Here is a 19,079-nt window from a genome sequence, read left to right as displayed (position 1 = left end):
TGGTCATGTATATTGAATATGATACATGTGAACATGTATTTATTTTCATTCAGCCAGTTGACTATCTTCCCCAAGTTTTCTGTTGTCTTTTTTCTCCAAAATCACTTTTCTTTTTAGTGTCTGGATTACTTAACATACCCACATACCACCTCACTGAAGATTATAGCTAATAAGAATAGTACCTTTTATTATAATTGTTATTTTATGTCAGGAAAAAGTTTTCCTTGGCACTGTTAGGGTCTCTGGTTGGATCTTAAAGTTAACCTGAAAAGATTAACAGGAGAGAAGCGTACAAATTTATTTAGGTAAATTTTACATGATATAGGAGCCTTTATAAGGAAATGAAGACCCAAAGAAATAGTTTAGCCTGAGTGTTTTTATGCTAGTTTTGATGATGAACGGACAGTCATGGAGAAACAGTATAGGGCAAAGAGTATGAGCTAAAGGTAGTAAACTGGGGGAAACATAGCAAGGCTTGTTTGTTCAGTGCCCCCTCATGTTAGTGATAAGGATGCTCCTTTCCTCAGGGTATAGGGAGGGCACCTCTCACTTGAAGGTCTTATGTCCTGCTTTAGGGGAGGACAAGGGAGAGACAAAAGACCTTGCTTCTGCCATTTTCCTAAAATTTCTTCATTTTAAAATATTCAGTATGCCAAGGTGCCGTATTTGGGGGTAGCATGTCTTAAACGCCATCATTATATTGTCCTTGAATTCCATTATATGTCATACTCTACAGGGACTTATAAGTGGGAAAAAGCATTTTGCCATGAAAATAACTTTATAATTAGTGACCAGATTTCTAGACTAGCACTAAAAAGTTTATATTACCCTAAATAAGTTGAAATGGCACTATAGTTTAATTGAATTGAGGGCCAAAAAGATATGTATGGATTAATATAGGGACCCATGTACTATTTGTAACATTATTTCTCAACAAAATGCATTTTAACCTCTAATAGAATCCAGCCTACTCCAGGGCATTTTTACCCTGACAAATTCTAAATGGCAACAGGATCTTACATTCTGTTTTCTTCCTCCAAAAGCTCAAAAGGGAATCTTCCTTAGAATACTCATTGTGGTGGAAGGTAAAGAGAGAGGGAAACTGGCAGTTTGGAGCAAGGACTTCACAGCAACATCAATCAGTATTTAATGAATTTATAAATTGGACATTTATATCAATGGTTTATACCTATATAGTTAAATTTCAATAGGTTTTTATAGTATGGTGGTATTATTTCCAATACCTCTTCCTAATGAATGCTGATTTTTCTGACTTATTAAATGCCTTTTGTGTCCTTAGTATCTTGTAAACAATATATAGGTGTTTGAGCCAACTGAGAGAGTTAAATGTCTGCCTCTGAATTAAAAGAAGTTATTTCTACTGCTTGGTCTGTTCATGAAAAAGCTAATTTATCATGAATGTAGCAAACAGGATTTTTTAAAATATTTTTTTATTCATTTTTGAGAGAGAGGAAGGAAGAGGGATAGAGAGATAAAAACAATGATGAGAGAGAGAGAGAGAGAGACATCGATTGACTGCCGGGGAATCAAACCAGGGACCTCTTGGTTCATAGGTTGACACTCAATCACTGAGCCACAATGGCTGGGCTAGCAAACAGGATTTTTAATCCTTTTAACATATTAATGATACCAGTTAAAGGAATTTGATCTTGATTATCCTCTGTGCATTTTGCTTTCTACATTAAAGTTGTCAGAGTACCAAATGTGGATAAAAATCATGCTTTGAGATTGAAAGTTTGTCATGGATTTTTTTTTAATCCTCACTCAAGGGTATGTTTTTATTGATTTCAGAGAGAAAAGAAGGGAGAAGAGGGAGAGAGAGAGAGAAACATTGATCAGTTGCCTCCCGTATGCACCCCAACCAGGGATCAAACCTGAAACCTTTTGATGTATAGGACAATACTCAACCAACTGAGCCACCCAGCCAGGGCTGTAATGGATTTTGATGTCCTAGGTGAATGTAAAAATTAAAATTTATATGATTGTGTTTTTTCTACTTGATTGTTTATACCTTGTTTTTTTCTAAAATTACCAGTAGGTTATGATTAATCAAGTATCTATTGAGTATCTCTACTGCAGAGAAGATACTGCCATATTAGGTATGTAGAGAATGTAGCAAGTATTTAAAACAGGGGCTCACTTAAGAATTTTATAAATTGGAATATTGTCTGTTTTTTAAAAAATCATATTCTATGTATTCAGGCTGAAAATTAAAGCTACTCAGTGTTAGCATCAAAAGAGTCTATAGGAAAATCATCATTCTTGGGCCCAGTGTTCACAGAATAGTCATGGGGGAGTTATTTTAAAATTTACCAAATTATCGTTAAGTCCAAAAAAAGAACTTGCTTAGGGCATATTTTCCTAGAATAGACTTGAGTTTTTGGGGCCTTATTATATAACTTTAAAAATGCCATAATATTTCTTTAGGCCATATTTTTCTCTATACAGAGATGGTGTCAGTTATTGTAACTTGATGGTAAGCCTTATTTAATTTATTTGCCAAGTACAGACGTCTTTGGAAAGGAGAGATAAAGGCAAAGCATGATTTTACTATCTATTAACATTACTTATTGGAGGAGAATGCAAATTTTTACCCTTCAAACGCTCTTCTCTGCTCTAAGTTACCAAATATATTTGAGTGGTGAAGGAGACACTGAAAGAGAGAGAACTCAGCAAACATTATAGGTCAGAATGAATAGCATATTGCAAAAGAGAGATAGTTTACAAAAAGGAATTTGACAAATGTATTTTAAGGCCACTCAATTCAATATAAGGGCATATTTTGAATTCTCTGGAATCCATTTTAATCATACTGATAGTCTTTCCCAAGTATTTTTAGCCTCTTATTTGTATTATCTAACAAATATTTCCTACCCTACTTTACAAATGCGCTATCATTCTCTAATGTACATTAATCTGTAATGTTTACATTCCTAATAATGGCACTATGCCTATTATTCAAAAGTTTTTCAACTCTTTTATCTTTTTATCTTTTTGCAGCATCTAAGAATTTTTATTTTCTCATTTTTCTTATTTTTAAAAATTTTTTTGTCATTGACTTGAGAAAGAGAGATTTGTTGTTCCACTTATTTATGCATTCATTGGTTGCTTCTTGTATGTGTCCTGACTGGAGATCAAACCCACAATCTTGGCATATGGGGACAACACTCTAACCAACTGAGCTACCTGGCCAGGACTAGTATTTTCTCATTTTTGACAAGAATTACAGAACTGAGAAATATAGAGAAGTGTTGGGGGTTTTTCCACAAGGTACCTTGTCATCATCAATAGGCTAAGCTAGAAATATAAATGGAGAATATTATGTTAATGTCCTTTCCATTAGCTTTGAAAAGTTCAACTTGTATAATTACATGTTTCTGATGTCAGTATTTTATAGGTAGGCTCATTTTATCATACTGACTTACTTCTCTTCAGCTTAAATATTTTGTGGATCCAAACTCATGTTCAGTTTGTAAGTGAGATATTTTATATCCAGGAGTAAGTATCAGTGCATGGGATGATAAATTGAAATCACATACAGCCTTTGTAATGTATGTGCTTCACCCATTTATGAATCTACCCTTTAAAGTGCTTTTGACTTAGTTTCCATGTGACTTTTGTTACTTCAGAAAGCAAAGAATTATGAAACATAATAAGGTTCTTATATAAAATAAGATTATTTTATAATAAAACAGAGCTGTCTCTGTATTATATGTAGGAAAACTAATATTGAGTACATGTCTTGGAATTAAGAGTAGAGAAAGAGTCGGTATGTTGATACTCAAATGTTTTGCATTTTAAGAAAGAAAAAGAGAGGAAGGATGGGGAAAAGGAGAAGAGAGGGAGAAAAGGAAACAAGCTTCAGTTTTCCATTCCATTTCTGCTTCAGTATTTAAAGAATAGATCACTTATTCTAATTTCTCCTATTAAATAGTTGCAGACCATAAACAGCAACTTAAAGAACAAGGGTGAATTCAGAAAGACCTTAAAGATATTTTTGGGTTCATGTTCCATGAAACCCTGAATGGAATTCAGATTCACATGGACTTTTATAGCCATAGTTTTAAATTATATTAGCAGTTTTCCTTGTCCTATTTCTAAGCTTGCCTTAGGATAAGAAAAGAAGGATCTATTTTTGAAATTTCGTCCATGCCATACTGCACTCAGTATTGCCTAGAGTTATAAAAAATGGGCTTGCTGCTTTTTTCCCGCCTCTTTGGCAACTTGCTGCATACCAGCACACACAATTAATTGTAATTCTGTTTGGGCTGCCATGCCTAACTTCTTGTTGAGAAGCATGGCATGAACTAACGCATGGCTCTTTGAAAAGACTGCTGTGTATCTGCACTGAAAGAAAAAATCCTATAGCAATCTAGCCTTTTGATTTAATATTGAAGCTGCAGTAATAAGTGATGAGTCTATATACAGTGCTTGACAGAGAAGGACATTCCCCAAGAATAAAAGTAGGAACTAAGGCAAAAATGGCCTTCTGCAGTAGATGCTGCTGAATTAGTCACTGGTACTTCTCACTTGTGGTAGTAGGCATCCCTCAAACAATGCGCATGAGTGGCAGAGTAGGAAAGAGAAAAAAAGGAGGCCATTGAGACCTAAAAGAGGTTGTATGAGGAAATGTTGAGTCAATCTTCAGTCTCAAATATTTGACTCAGACTGAAGTAGTTTGGGTCAAATTAAGATTGACTTTAATTATCTTACCAAATTTCACAGCCCAATCATACAGCTTTAAATATATCAAACATCACTTAACTCGTTCATATCCATAATAGTTCCAAACATTTTTAAACAAACTTTATAATTGCTTTCAATATTTTAACCGTGTTATTAGAAGCATTGATGTAATGATCAAGTGATCAGAATCCTTCATTAGTTCCAGTAAGTATTCATATTGTTTCATGTATACATTTTTTGTTTACTAGAAAATAAATTAAACTAGATGCTGTTTTTCCAAGTGGAAGAAAAGCTTCCCTTTTTCCTTTCACATGAAGGTTTTATCTTGAAAAGATGGGAAGCAAATGAATGTTCCTGAAATTGGGCTTTTAATCTTTATGTTCCTAAATCATTTTTATGAACATGAATTATTATTGTGTTGCTTAATTTATATTAGAATGTTCCCAAAGAAAATCAGTGTGAGTACAGTAATTGAACCAAACAACTGTCAGTTACTCCAGCCTTTTATATGTAGGCTAATGAAGTTTAAACAAAAAAATATATGACCAGAAGCCCAGAATCATCTAAATGACCTCCATTAGCTCATTTCCCTTTATATAGCAAGTTTATCTGTAATCTTCCTAGTTCATCTGTTTTAGAGCCATGTAGCACAGTTTTAGAGTTCAAGAATCAAAATAATACTGGATTATTCATTCAACCTCAACTACCACCATATATATAGCAAAGGTCTCTGTAGCCATCCTCACTGTTACAGGTCAGTGATTATAGCATTTCTAAAGAGTTCTTGGGCATATAGGAACCACTGTTTCAGTCCATCCATATCAGTATCTTTTCACTTGCAATTATCTAGCTTTTAGATTTAACTGCGCTCTGTTTCAAGGCTTTGGTCTGAAATATTCCCCAGCCTGAGTTATCTACTTGTTCTTTATTGAGTCATTTATCCTGGTAGATGTAGCTGTACTATGTCATTGCTTTAATGCTTGAAGTAACTTTGGCTTTCTTTTAAATATCCCATTCACAAAGAGAAATGTTGCTATTGCTCTTAAGTCATGATGTGGTTCAAAATACCTATCGTTGCTCTGACACACACACCTTTTAAAATTTTATAACTATGCCTTTTGACTCTAGCGTATTACTTTAAAAGATAATATCAGATTGAAGTAAGAAGTATAAAGAGAAAAATAATATATAAGAATCCCTGTTCTGTCATTTATTACCTAATTTACACCCACCCATTTTCTTACTGAAGTTCCTCCCTGCACTTCACTCTTTCCTGTGCTGCTTTTCCCTTTCCTGTGTGTATTTTTAATAGAAAGTACCTATCTTTTTATCTCTACCTGTTTCTTGTTTTCCTTTCCCTTTTCAATAAATAACTCAACCCATCTCAACCAGTGAGAAAGAGTATGAACCATAGTAATTGTTGAAATGAATATGTATATCTCAGTTTGCTATAAAGAAACAAAATGGGGTGAGCATAGCCGCTTTATAGTATTTAAATATGGCAACCCAGCCATATACTGTACCTGTATTCTAGACTAGCTAGCTCACAGGCATATGGAAGAGATAATCTGGATGAAACTAGCATAAATTAATTAGGGATAACATTCCTACCTGTAAAAAATTTAAGTCATGTGGTGACCCTGCAAAAGACTATTTAAGGAAAGAATAGATTTGCCTTTTCAGCTTAGTTGAGTTAAAACATAATGCTAATGAATGAGTCCAGGGTTACAGATTCGTAAAGCCAGTTAGCTTTAAAATTGTTCTATGATTATAGACTGTAAAATAATCCTAAATATTTTATTGCAGATATGTATGCAAGGAAAAGACTGAGGAAAGACATATTGATGGTTCAGAATAAATCTATCAACAACTGAGTGAGACTGATTTGAACAAATAAAACAGTGGTCAATCTCTACTATACTAAGAGGTTTGAATTTTAGAAAATTTTTAAAAATCAGATGTATATCATTTTCAACAGCAGTTTGGATTCTTTAATTTTCAATAGATTTGTCTTGTTTTTCACATATTTAGTGAAGAATATGGATAAGCAAAGAGAAAAAAATTATCTTTGAACTCCCCCATGTTAATTGCTGTTGACATTTAATAAAAAGAAATAATAGGATGGTTTATTGAAGAGAGGAGAAGGGAATTCTATAGAGAATGTAGAGTAAATAAAGAATAAAGAAGCATATATAGAAGGAATCATTATCTTTAAAGAATTCCCTGTGTGGGAAATTTTAAGAACAATTAGTATATAAGAGATTTAAGAGCTGGATAACTCTGGTGGATGAGTGTCTGCAGAGTTCGACTTGATTGTATTCCTTATGTAATAACTGAGCAATGAAAAGCATAGCAAAGCTCCCTGGAGCAACCCTGAGATGAGTAAAGGGGGTAAATTGATTAATGGTGAAACCATCACGGACAGTGGTAACAATTGAACAGCATTCTCTGTTCAATATAGACTTAGCCAAGGGAAAAAAATAGAAAAAAATATATGGTTTGAAAACATTATCATTGTGTTTGTTCTTAGAATAAACAGGGCAAAAGAGTATCCAGATGATCCCAAGATCTAAATTTCAGAAATCCAAGCTAAAGGGTTTCTTGATATTGGCAACCCCATTTAAATATCCTTTGGTGCCCGGCTGGGCGTGGCTCAGTGGTTAAGCATCGACCTAGGATCCAGGCGATCGGGGTTCGATTCCCGGTCAGGGCACATGCCCGGTTTGCGGGCTGCGGCCAATCAATGACTCTCCCATCATTGATGTTTCTGTCTCTCTCTCTCCCTCTCCTCTCCTCTCTCTGAAATCAATAAAGGTATATTTAAAAATATATATATATATATATCCTTTGGTGAATCCGTTCCCCCCTTTTTTTTTCCAGTTCTTATTTTTTAATGAAATACTTCAAATATATAACAAAGAATAAATAACAAATACCCATATGCTGACCACCTAGGTTTAACAAATATTAATGTTTTATTATATCTTAAGGTCTTCTAACATTTTTAAAAAGTTATGACAAAACTCAAGTTCCCTTTGCATAGAATTGCAATTATATAAGAATGATACATTATATTATAGAAAATTATAAATATATTCTTTCCACATGCATGGCATATATTGACCCTGCGTTTTAACAGTACTTCTCTGGATCCAGTATTTCTCTGGATCCCTTTTGCTTCTGTGACACCCTGATATATTCCTGCTTATATTTATATTTAAAATAATAGCATGATATTAAGGATTTTGGGGGGGGTGCTAATGGAGATAGAATACACACACACAAAATAGTACTGTATGGGTATATGTACTAAATACAGGGGTAAATACAACTGAAAAGTAGGTTTACAGTTGTGAGTATGCAAAACAGTTAATAAAGCTATTGTAATAATCATAACCTGCCTATCTTTTTCCATATGAACAACTGTAAACCCACTTTTGCCCACCCCTGTATATATGAATATATATGTATATTGTGCTAAGATCACTAGCTTGATGATGATTATATTCTATATGCTGCATTTTTTTTTTTATAAACTTTGAAAATTCCTCAACACTTTAAGTACAGATCCACTGTCTGGAGAATACTAAAGTGTAGTATCTATCATAGTTTAATAGTAATGTGGTAGCACAAGAGCTTTTATGCAGAATTTTGTAGTAAAATTTCGATTAACAACAAAAAAATGCTATCTAAAACTACATTACTTATTTACCTGTTATTTCAGTGCTTATTATCTGTCTACTCGTATTAGAATGTAAGCACCAAGATTCCTGTCGATCTTGTCCTTGTTTTACCCCTGCACCTGGATTAGACCTTGGCACTGGGTAGATGCTTAAGAAATATTTGTCCAGTAAATGAATGATGTTATTACCTTGATTCTTGTACATATGGAAACAAATGCTTAAAAAGCTAAGTAATTTAGCTAAGGTCAGGTAGCTAGCATAACTTTCTGCTTTTTGACTGCTTTAAAAAGGATTTGTTGTATGTACAAAGTTTTAGTTTTAGCCAGTTAAAATAGCACATGTTCCTGTTTCTACAGCTATAGGGTTTATGTTGGAAAAAAAATTTACACACATCTAAAATTGTCTTACCTATTCTATTCATGCTCAGAATGAGTTATATGAGTGAGAACATGTGAATTTACGCTGGTATGAAGAAGTAGAACTAGTAATATAGATGGAGGAAATGCGTATTTTTACAGGGTAATTAAAGTGGGCTCAAACAACTTAAACTACCTATAAACCTATATTTAACAATGTTCTAAAAAAGAATACCCCTTGTAATTCAGACTTTTTCTTATGCATGATTATTTAGCTTTTTCTTTTTAAAAAAACAAGGTGTCTAAAATGAAACTTCATACCCTAGCTGGTTTGGCTCAGTGGTTAGAGCATGAGCCTTCAGACTGAAGGGTCCCAGGTTCGATTCCAGCCAAGCGCACGTACCTTGATTGCAGGCTCAATTCCCTCCCCAGTCGAGGTGCATACAGGAGGCAACCAATCAATGTGTCTCTCTCACATCGATGTTTCCCCTTTCTCTCTCTCCCTTTCTCTCTCTCCCCCTCTGCTTCCTCTCCCTCCCTCCCTCCCTTCCACTCTCTTTGAGAAAGCAATGGAAAAAATATCCTTGGGTGAGGATTATAAATAAACAAATAAATCAATAAATCAATAAAACTTCATCCTGAAAACATAATCCCTCATTACATAGTAATCTTCTACCCTTCTAGGTTCTTTGGCTGGTCTAATAATTAAATTGACATAGTCCAAATTAACAGGAGAAAAACAAAATTTTTATTTTTTGCATATGGGAGCTCCCTACAAATATGAGACCCAACATCAAGTCAGACAGTTGAGGCTTATATGCTGTCCTGAGCCAAGGAAAGGGATGGGGCCTGAGGCTTCAAAGGGTAGGAGGTAATTCACAAGACAATAAGAAGAGCAGGTGTGCCCTAGCTGGTTTGGTTCAGTGGTTAGTGCATTGGCCTTGGACTGAAGGGTCTCGGCTTCGATTCTGGTCAAGGGCAAAAATTGTTTAGGTAGGTAAAGGAGACGTAAAAGTTTTTCTTGTGTCTGCTGGGCCTTGATTGCCTCAGCTCAAAATAATCCACATGCTAACGTGGGACATTTTGGGATGGCATATTCTGCTCCTCTTCACTACTTTACTGTGTGATCTGAAACCAGTAACAATCCTTGGTTTTTCATCTCTAGGATGGATATAAATTTCTCTGTAAAATAATCAGTTATTCATCTGAAGATTGGAAAATGGTGCATGAATAAAATGAAATCCCTATTAGTTAATATTTTACTTAGCTTTGTTTTATATATGCAATCAGGTAGTATATTTTCTTCATATTTATTATATTCAACATTAAAATTCTCAGAACAAACATCAACTCAAAAATATTGTCGTTACCAAGGGGAAACCAGTCTGCAGATTAAAAATTTTCTAGAGGTCATTGAGAGTGACTCAATTTATAAGTAAAGCTTTACACAGGAAATACATTAAGAATATTCATCATTGATGTTTGAATTCTTATTCCCTTGAGACATGGTGATAACCAGTTTCGTTCTTAGTTATGTTCTATATATTATACTCTTCCCTTAGGAATAAGGAACTCACCAAGTTACCTATAAAGCAGCATAAATAGGCTTTTGATTTACAATGGTAATTATCATTCACTTCAACATCGCTGTAATGTGTTATTTAGAAGAGGTCAATCCTGAAAACAAAAAGAATTCTTCAGATTTACCCAGGACTTAAGAAAGCTCAGGGAATTTAAGACAATAAATAATTTATACAACAGTGGGAAAACATTTAAGAATAATACTCTGGAAAATATTTGTAAACTTGTATTGCTTATAAATATTGTCTGTGCACCTTCAAAGGTTTACATTATACATAGGTAATAGCACTGTTGCTCTCTATTTGTGATCAACACGTGACTAAGAGTTCAAAGAATAATTAGCTATAGAGGTGTGTATATGTATCTGTGTGTGTGTGCATGTGTGTGTAAGTTTACGTTTGGTTAGAGAGTTTTAAATGTGATGACTGTTAAATGATTATTCAATTTAGTTATTTATCTAAACCAATGGGAAAACAGCAAGTAAAGCAGAATTTCTTTTTTTAAGTCTGAGGTCTTTATATCTTTTTGATAACCATATTTCTTTTTTGTTTTGTAGATGATCTGTTAAATGGGCAATTTCTTAATTCAGAGATCAATTTTATATAATTTTTCAAAAGAAGAAGTACTTCTTTTATATATGATTTGATAAAGGGCAGCAGATAGAGGTAGGAAAGGTTTCTTAGAGCCACAAAATCCAAGACCTAAAAGGAGGCTTGGAAATTATCTAGTCCTCATTTTTTTTAACCTTTTTTTTCCATGTACCCATTTGGGAATCTGGCAAAGCTTACACTTGACTTTTCAGAAAAAAATATTTTTAAATATATAAAATAAATATATAGGATTACAAAGAAAACTAATTGAAATCATTATCAAAATATGTATAAAATAAATTGTTATAATACTGCTATATCCACTAGATAACAAAACCTAACAGTAAGTCATTACACTATTGTAATTTAAAATCTTTATGAACATGACAATATTTTAAGATACTTATAATAATTTGAAGCAATAGGTTCTGCTAATATTACTGTGGCTTTTCACCCAAGCTCATAATGAAAGAAAATACTAAAATTTATTTAGGTTGGTGAATATGAAAATTAAAAATTTTTTCTTCGTTCCAGTGAAAGGACCCTACCCTGATTTTTATCCACAGGTTCTCTCAAAGGGTCCATCAACCTCAATTGCCCTGGAAATATCCTCATTTTGCAATTGAGGAAACTAAGTCCTATAGAAATGAGATAACTTGACTAAAATCATACAAAACAAAATTAGATTAATCCCCGCAGAGGGAACCTCAAACCTTAATTGGCAGCCTTTTTTGAGGCTTCAGTCTAGAAATTGGCCATTATATTGTCACTGATCCGTGGCATGATCTGGAGCAAATTCTTTATTCTCATTGTGCCTCAGATTCTACCAACATACAATGTAGGTGACTTAAAGTCTACATAAGTATAACAATAACGACAGATTTGTATTGCTCTTTTTTATTTTTAATAGTCTCACTTTCACATACATTATCCAACTTAATTTTCCCCCATTTTATGGATAAGGAAATTAAAACTTTAAGATGCTAATTATTGTGTCGAAGGCCACACAACTAGGAAGAGGAAAAATCAATCTTAGAAACCATACCACTGAATATTCCTGTTATCATGCTGCCTTCCATGTCATAAATAAACCAAAACTGAGTTCTTCAGTTGCATATGAGTTGTCATATCATAAATCTAATTGAACACAAATGACTTGTCATTAGGTTCAGCTGAGACAAATACATGTATCCTAATTTATAAAGTGATGAATGAGTGGAACTATGGAAGAGAGCTTTTCTAGACCAATTATCCATCTTCACTATAAGAAGTGGGAAAAGAGAGAAATAGAATTTAAGAGTCTGAGGTGATAGAGTTGTTGGCTTCATGTTGTTTAAATCAAACCTTTCTGTTTTGGGGTAAGCTAAAGAGGCAAATAATCTGAGTAAATGCCAATGAGGTTCTTTTTTCTATCCTCTTAAGTTTTATTTTTATGAATAAATGGTATTCATTGAAGTTTTCTTTATAGACATATTATTGTTAAATAAATTTAATAAGGTAGAAAAATTAAAGCGAAAAGGGCCATGATGCATCAAAAATCTTTATTATCTCTCATTCTAGTGACCTGACCTGACTGTATGAGATTTAGAACACCCTATTCTCTTAGAAAATAAGTAATATTCTTAACCTGAAACCTTTGGTATATAATAACCTTTATTAGACTCCAAGTGTCACTATTTTATTAACCTTAAGTAATAATCGTAGTAATGTGTTTTCCAGACTTTTAAGATCATTCTTTAGGGTAACCATATATTTCTTAGATATAATCCACATACTTTTCATATTATATCTCTTAATATTAGCAGACCCAAATAAGTAAAAATTATTTTTAAGCTAGTACAGGAATGGCTATGATCATACTGATACAATAAAAAATCATTTTTAATCTGCTGAGATAGAAAAGCTATAATTACTACAAAGTAAATATTCAAATTTAACAAATATTTACTCTGTACAAAGCACTACCTTTGATGTGGTAGAAAGAGAATATACAGAGAATTAAAGTCAAGTTCTTTCCCTCCAGAATCTCCAGTATATTTGGGAACCCACATCAGTAATTGGAATATTAGTAACTGTGGTAACTCTTATAATAGAAGCTCTGATAAGAAGCTTTAAGAGCTTACTTAGGTGAGCGTAAAACTAGATTGTGGCAATAGTTGTACAGCTATATAAACTTATTAAAAGCCATAAAACTGTATACTTAAAATGAATGAATTTTATGGTAGGTAAATTGCATTTCAGTAAGGCTGTTAAAAGAGTTTAGGGAAAGAAGAAATTGTTCCTGATTAAGGAACTTGAGGAATATTTTTTGCACCTGGTACAATTTGGGCTGGATTTTAAAGGACAGGAAGTATTTAGATCAGAATATAAGCAACAGGATATTGCAGGGAGAGGAAACATCTTGTCTATGGTCTAAGAGTTCAGGAGTACAAGGACTATTCTAGAGGAGTTGTTCCATGCCTTAAATTATATAGCTTGCATTCCTACAAGTACATACGGCCATATGGCTATGACATTTCCAAAAAGTTTTGGTCAATGTCTATTGGAAAACATACCTTTACATGAATACTTTTTCTTTGTTTGAGTTAAAAATAAGTATTTACCTCCATTTTGAGCTGATGAAGTTACTATTAGAGGGTGTGTAATTACAGTTATTTCACAACTATCAGTGGCTCCACTGATAATAACTCCTGACATTTGTTTCTACCTTTATAGCTAAAATCAATGATACTTGTATTATCTCCTGTGAGGCCCATAGTCTTTATTTCCCCCCTGAGGAAACTGAGATAAAAGGAGGGCCCAGAGCCTAAAATAATAAAGATATGCTAAGAGGAAGGTAAAGATATTCTGACCTGCTAAGAATAGGATGAGAGAGAGTCAAGAAAATGGTAATATAAGTAAATGATCTTTGAACAATGAAAAATCTGCTAACTAAACTGCATGCCACATATGACTCAAAACTAATCTCATATAAAAAATAAAATAGATGAAGTTAACTACTATCATCAATTATAGAAAAGCAAATTTGAATTTTTTTTCTGAGCTGATATAACCCTATTATTGACAGGAACGGCCCATATTTTATTGACAGTAAAGTACATAGGAAAGTTAGTAACAATCTCTAAATAGGTTGGTTTTGTTGTTGTTTGCTTTTTAAAATGTAAAAAGATTAAAATTTAAATTAGGTGTTTCCCAAAAATTGCCGTAGAATTTCTCAGATTATTTGAGTAAGCAGATATAGAGAAACTTAATTTCTAATTTTAAATATGACTGCTGGCCAGTAAAATTATGCTAAAAATAGGAGAAAGCTTTCTTAATATCCCTCAAAGATGACCTTTTTTATTCTTAACTTGAACCCCATTTGACCAATTGCTCAGAATTTTTCAATATGAGGCATTGTATTGATTAATTATTTCCATGTGTGTACAGGGGAAAAAATACAAATTAGCCTGGTGAGCAGCAAAATAGAGACAGTTTTTAAGAAACCTAAGTTGTATTAACCTGCAATCAAACGTAATCTTCATTTTAATATTTATACATCTTTATATTGTTATGAACCTATTCTTAACGTGGATTTTATTTCATTTGTTTCTCTCCTCTCTCGCTTCTGTGAAATGCAGAAGGGAAAGGGTGTTTGTTATTCACACATTTGTACCCCACTAACTGGTGTTACACATCTGGCTTCCACTGGAGAGCCCCTGACATCGCAGGGAACGGTGATCAAAATTCCACACACTAGCTTCATGCTGGGGGCTCGTAGCTACTGCAGCATTGAAGAGGGCCTTTTCCTGGCTATTTTAAAATAAGCATGGTGATGGGATGGTTTAAGGGAAGAACACCTCTCAAATCACATGACCACTGCTGCGCTTCTGTGTGTCCTGCTTTCTTCATAACAGCTTGGCACTACATTCTTTCCCTGTACCTTAGTGGGCTTGTGTGTGGGATGGGGTTGGGATGGGGGTTTTCAATAGATGGTTATACATCATGCATGCATCTTTCAATGTTAGAGTGATGTGCCTTCCCTTATGTGTCACAGATTATGGTCACAGATTAAATCTTCTGTGTTCCTGAGAGACAGGGCTGTCTCTCTCTTATTGGTGTGAGATTCATGTGTTTTGATGTTTACACCCTCAGTTGTTCTTCATGTTGCATTAAACATAATTCAAAATGTTCTCCCGTAAGAGTTAGCTTTTCATGTTGGGCTGAAAAAGTCTTCATTTCTGTGTAGCAATTCATGTTATTATAACCTATGGTTTTCAATTGTACCTCCCATAATGAAGAGCTGACTTTAAACACTGTGCTATTCTTGTTATGACCTAAGCATAAGGTAAGTCACTTCTCTAACTGTATCTAAAGATTGTGGTTGTTAAAATTTTCTCAGCTTTGTTTAAAGCATTTTCACTTTTCCCCTTACCATTTATTACGTGCTCTCCTCCCCCCTTTTGTTTTCTGTTTCATGGCTTTAAGGTTTGTTAATAGACAATGTGATCTTCAGCAAAATTATATTACACATGTAAACACATGTTGAAATGAATTAAGTGAATTATTTGATGTCTGAAAGCAGTCTTGATTAGTAAATGAATACCTATATTTTCAGTAAGTCTCTTGTGTATTTCATTTCCTCCGTTGACTTTAATATAATATCCTGTTTCTATACATTATTTTAGTTTTGATTCCAATTGAAAGGGGACTTCATTATCAACACCATAAAGTCAGATGTTAATCCAATAGAATAAAGTAATAGATAATCCAATACCATACCTTTCATTTTTAATCCCTGAGAAATTTAGTATTAGGCCAAAATCTTGGTTTTATTTTGTTTTTCAAACTTTCATTATTTTTTCCCATTGAGTTAAAAGCCAGGGTTAGATAAAGAAAAAAGCAATAAACCATAAAACTTGAGACAGACCTGTGTTACCTTCTTTATAGTTCATATGTATGAGAACAAGAACTATAGTTCTTTCTCAACTTTATTCTTTTTTTAAAATATATTTTTATTGATTTCAGAGAGAGAAGAAGGGAAAGGGAGAGAGAGATAGAAACATCAATGATGGGAGTCATTGATCAGCTGCCTCCTGCATGCCCCCTGCTGGGGATCGAGCCCGAAACCCTGGCGCGTGCCAGGATCATAGGTCAGTGCTCAACCACTGAGCTGGCCAGGCTCAACTTCATTCTTTCAAGTAAATTCCGTTACATTGTGAATTAGGTAAAATCTTTATATTGGGATTTTATAAAATGAATACATAAAGATGACCAGTTTTATGGTGCAAGAGAGAGGGGCATACACTATATGCATAAATATTATTAAATTTTTAAAATTATTTTCCTCAGTGTTTTTACGTATTTACTCAAAATTGCTAAAGTTTATGTAATTATAGATTTTAAAAGTTATTTCCCTCAAATCTGGGTCAAATAGCCAATGTAACATAAGTGAGAAAACATCGGTTATACTGCTGTTGGAAATTTGTGACCCTAAATAAATAACTCAGATTTAGGGAATTGAATTGTTTTCATCCAAATTTCTCTTCTAAAACTGTTTGGGAAAAAATAGTTCTAAAATGAGGTGCCACAAAGCAAGACTTGGGTTTCTTTATTAAATTTATGCTATGAATGAACTTTTTGTTAGTTTTTTAAGCCACCTAAGAAAGGTAGACAGTGTTCTTTTATTGTTGTTTTGGTTTGGGTTTGGTTTTGGTTTTGGTTTTTGCTAAAGCCAGCTAGTTCTTCACCACCATTTCCATGCAGACATTATATAAATCTGTTGACACATTTGATGAGACGATTTGAACTACTCATCTGAACTGCTCTGTTCATTATAAATCTCTTGTTTCTATCCATACACTAGCTCCACTCTAGATTGGAAGGGCTTAAAGATGAACTCTGGAGGAATAGAGGCTACGACCTAAGAGTAACTATTACTGATCAAAGGAGCTGCTTTCCATTCGCAAACGTTGCTTTGCGCTATGGGTTTGGGCTCCTTCTGTTTCTACATCTTGTTGAAGACTTTCTTGACTTCCATTTGACTTCTTTAAACTCTGTTTTTGTCTTTCAACATTTTCCCCTTTCTTTTTCTTCTCTCTCCCAGATTTTTCTCTCACTCTTTAGCTTTCTCCTGTGTTCTTTGAATTGCTTTTTAAAATGTAGTTTATCTCTTTATTAAGCTTGTCTATTAATTTTTCTCTTAGTGTTTGTTTATTTTTCTCCTTTAAGGCTGTAGTGGTATAGTTACACTTATTTTCATTCCATGGTATGCCAACTTGCTTGTTTATCTCATAGCAAGTTTGTTAGTCATTCTTACCCTCTTGGTATGAATTTTCAATAAGAAATAGCAGAACATTCTGCATTTTCATATTGCCCCTTTCTATAAACCCATACTTACTTTTCTCTCTACTAGAGTCACCCCCTCAGACCTCTCTCTTTTTTGTTTTCCCCTCACTCTTGTGTTTTCCTTCCTGTATTGTTTTCTTTAAGTCGTCATTGATTTCTTTCACATTTGGTCCAGAATTGTTCCTCAGTAAAACTTCTGAATATAAGAATACTATTTTCTAGATTAGCTTCTTCATTCTAGTATATTTAAAACTAATTAAACAATCTGGGCCAAAAGAGAATAACTTTAACATCTGGAATTATTTCCCTTTTATTTTTTCTTTTCTTTGGTGTATGTGTGTTTTTCTTGTGTGTATGTTTGTGATTTTTTTTTTTATTGTTGTTGTTTCTTTAAACATTAACAATTGTTTTTTTCAGGGAAGGACAACCATAACCCACCCTAAGTTGCAACATTCCTTTCATAAGTTGTTTCATTACAATAGTAGATTGTGTTAAGCAATAGAAATTAATTTGTTGTGTATATATCCATTTGGGGCAAGCTGCTGTGGAATAGGAAGAGGAGGTGTGGACTTTCAATACAATTTCCCCTGAAATTAACAAATGGTATTGCCACTCAACATGGCCCTTGAATTTAACAGTTTTACAGCATTTAAAATAATGTTCTACTTTGACCTAAAGTATTTGAATCAAAGCATAAATGTTTCTGATTGATAAACTGTATTTACACCTAAGAACTGGTAAATAAATGTATTCAAATTCTTTGATTTCAAATAGAAGCATCTTTTATAACCAATATTAATAAATATAATAAATATCAAAAGTCATTAGAATCATACATAAATATTGTATCTGAGGATTTTTCCCCATTATTAATATATATAACCAAAAATGACTACAATAGAATATTTGATTACAATTTTATTACTTGAGTTGCATTATTCTAGTCAAGAGATATGCATAGTGCCTTAAGATTAAGATTCTATTCACAACTGATTATGTGGTAACTTGAATTTTTTTCCATATACTAATTTCAAGTACACATTAATAAAAAATTGCCTTTGGTTTTACCTCTTTCACATTTATAATATTGTACTCTCATTTTTTTCTAGAAATCAGTTATTTAAAGTAAGAAAAGGATAATAATATATGGAACAAATGTAACATATTTTTACTGACATATTATGATACCTGAGATTTATAAAACCTTTGCTCCTAGACCTCAGGAGCTTGCCCAATAAGAATACATACGTATCCAGCTATTCTTGTTATAAGCCCTAAATTACTGAGTTTATGCTTTCTCTGCAGGTCCAGTCCAGGTGCAGCAGCAAGGAGAACATTCTCAGAGCCAGTAAGTGTCTCGTTATTTCAAATGGACTACTGAATGAGAGCTTGTGGTTCAACAAGAATGAGAGCTAAAAGTGACATTTTTGTGGAAGAATGAAGAAGGGAATAGATAACTTTTATATTAAGAATATGAATATATTCTTAATAGGGCTTTTACCTTCAAAATTATTAGTATCGATATATTAATGGATATTTTCTTTATTCTAATTGTTTCTGCAAGCTAACAGTGCAACTTTGATAACACTCCTAATTAAGGTTAGTAATGAGCTCCTCTGTGATTCTAAGATGAGAGCTCTTTAATTTCCCTACTGCCAAAAAGGTTATTTAAAAACAGACTAACTGAAAATAATAATAATACAAATTCACTAAAGGAATCTAACTAAAAAAGGTGACTCCTAAAAGGGTACATCATAATCATTTTGTGAATATGAATTCCTGAAAGATCTTACTTCACAGGCAGCATGTTTTAGAAGTAGTGCCCTGAACTAAGG

General features: G+C 33.3%; 1 protein-coding gene across 2 annotated transcripts in view; it reads left to right on the top strand.

Moving 5' to 3' along the window:
- The window catches only part of GPHN (gephyrin), a 351,760-nt gene that overhangs the window by 228,701 nt on the left and 103,980 nt on the right, over window positions 1-19,079 (top strand). For both annotated transcript variants that reach the window (XM_087819798.1, XM_016223798.2), the window contains one exon: window positions 18,550-18,592. In XM_087819798.1, the coding sequence (XP_087675924.1) occupies window positions 18,550-18,592 (43 nt within the window). The remainder of the gene's footprint in view (window positions 1-18,549; window positions 18,593-19,079) is intronic.

Source organism: Miniopterus natalensis, chromosome 1 (assembly GCF_054644295.1).
Source record: "Miniopterus natalensis isolate mMinNat1 chromosome 1, mMinNat1.hap1, whole genome shotgun sequence".
NCBI lineage: Eukaryota > Metazoa > Chordata > Mammalia > Chiroptera > Miniopteridae > Miniopterus > Miniopterus natalensis.
Note: the sequence above shows the minus strand (reverse complement) of the source record. Positions and strands in the feature narration are given on the sequence as shown.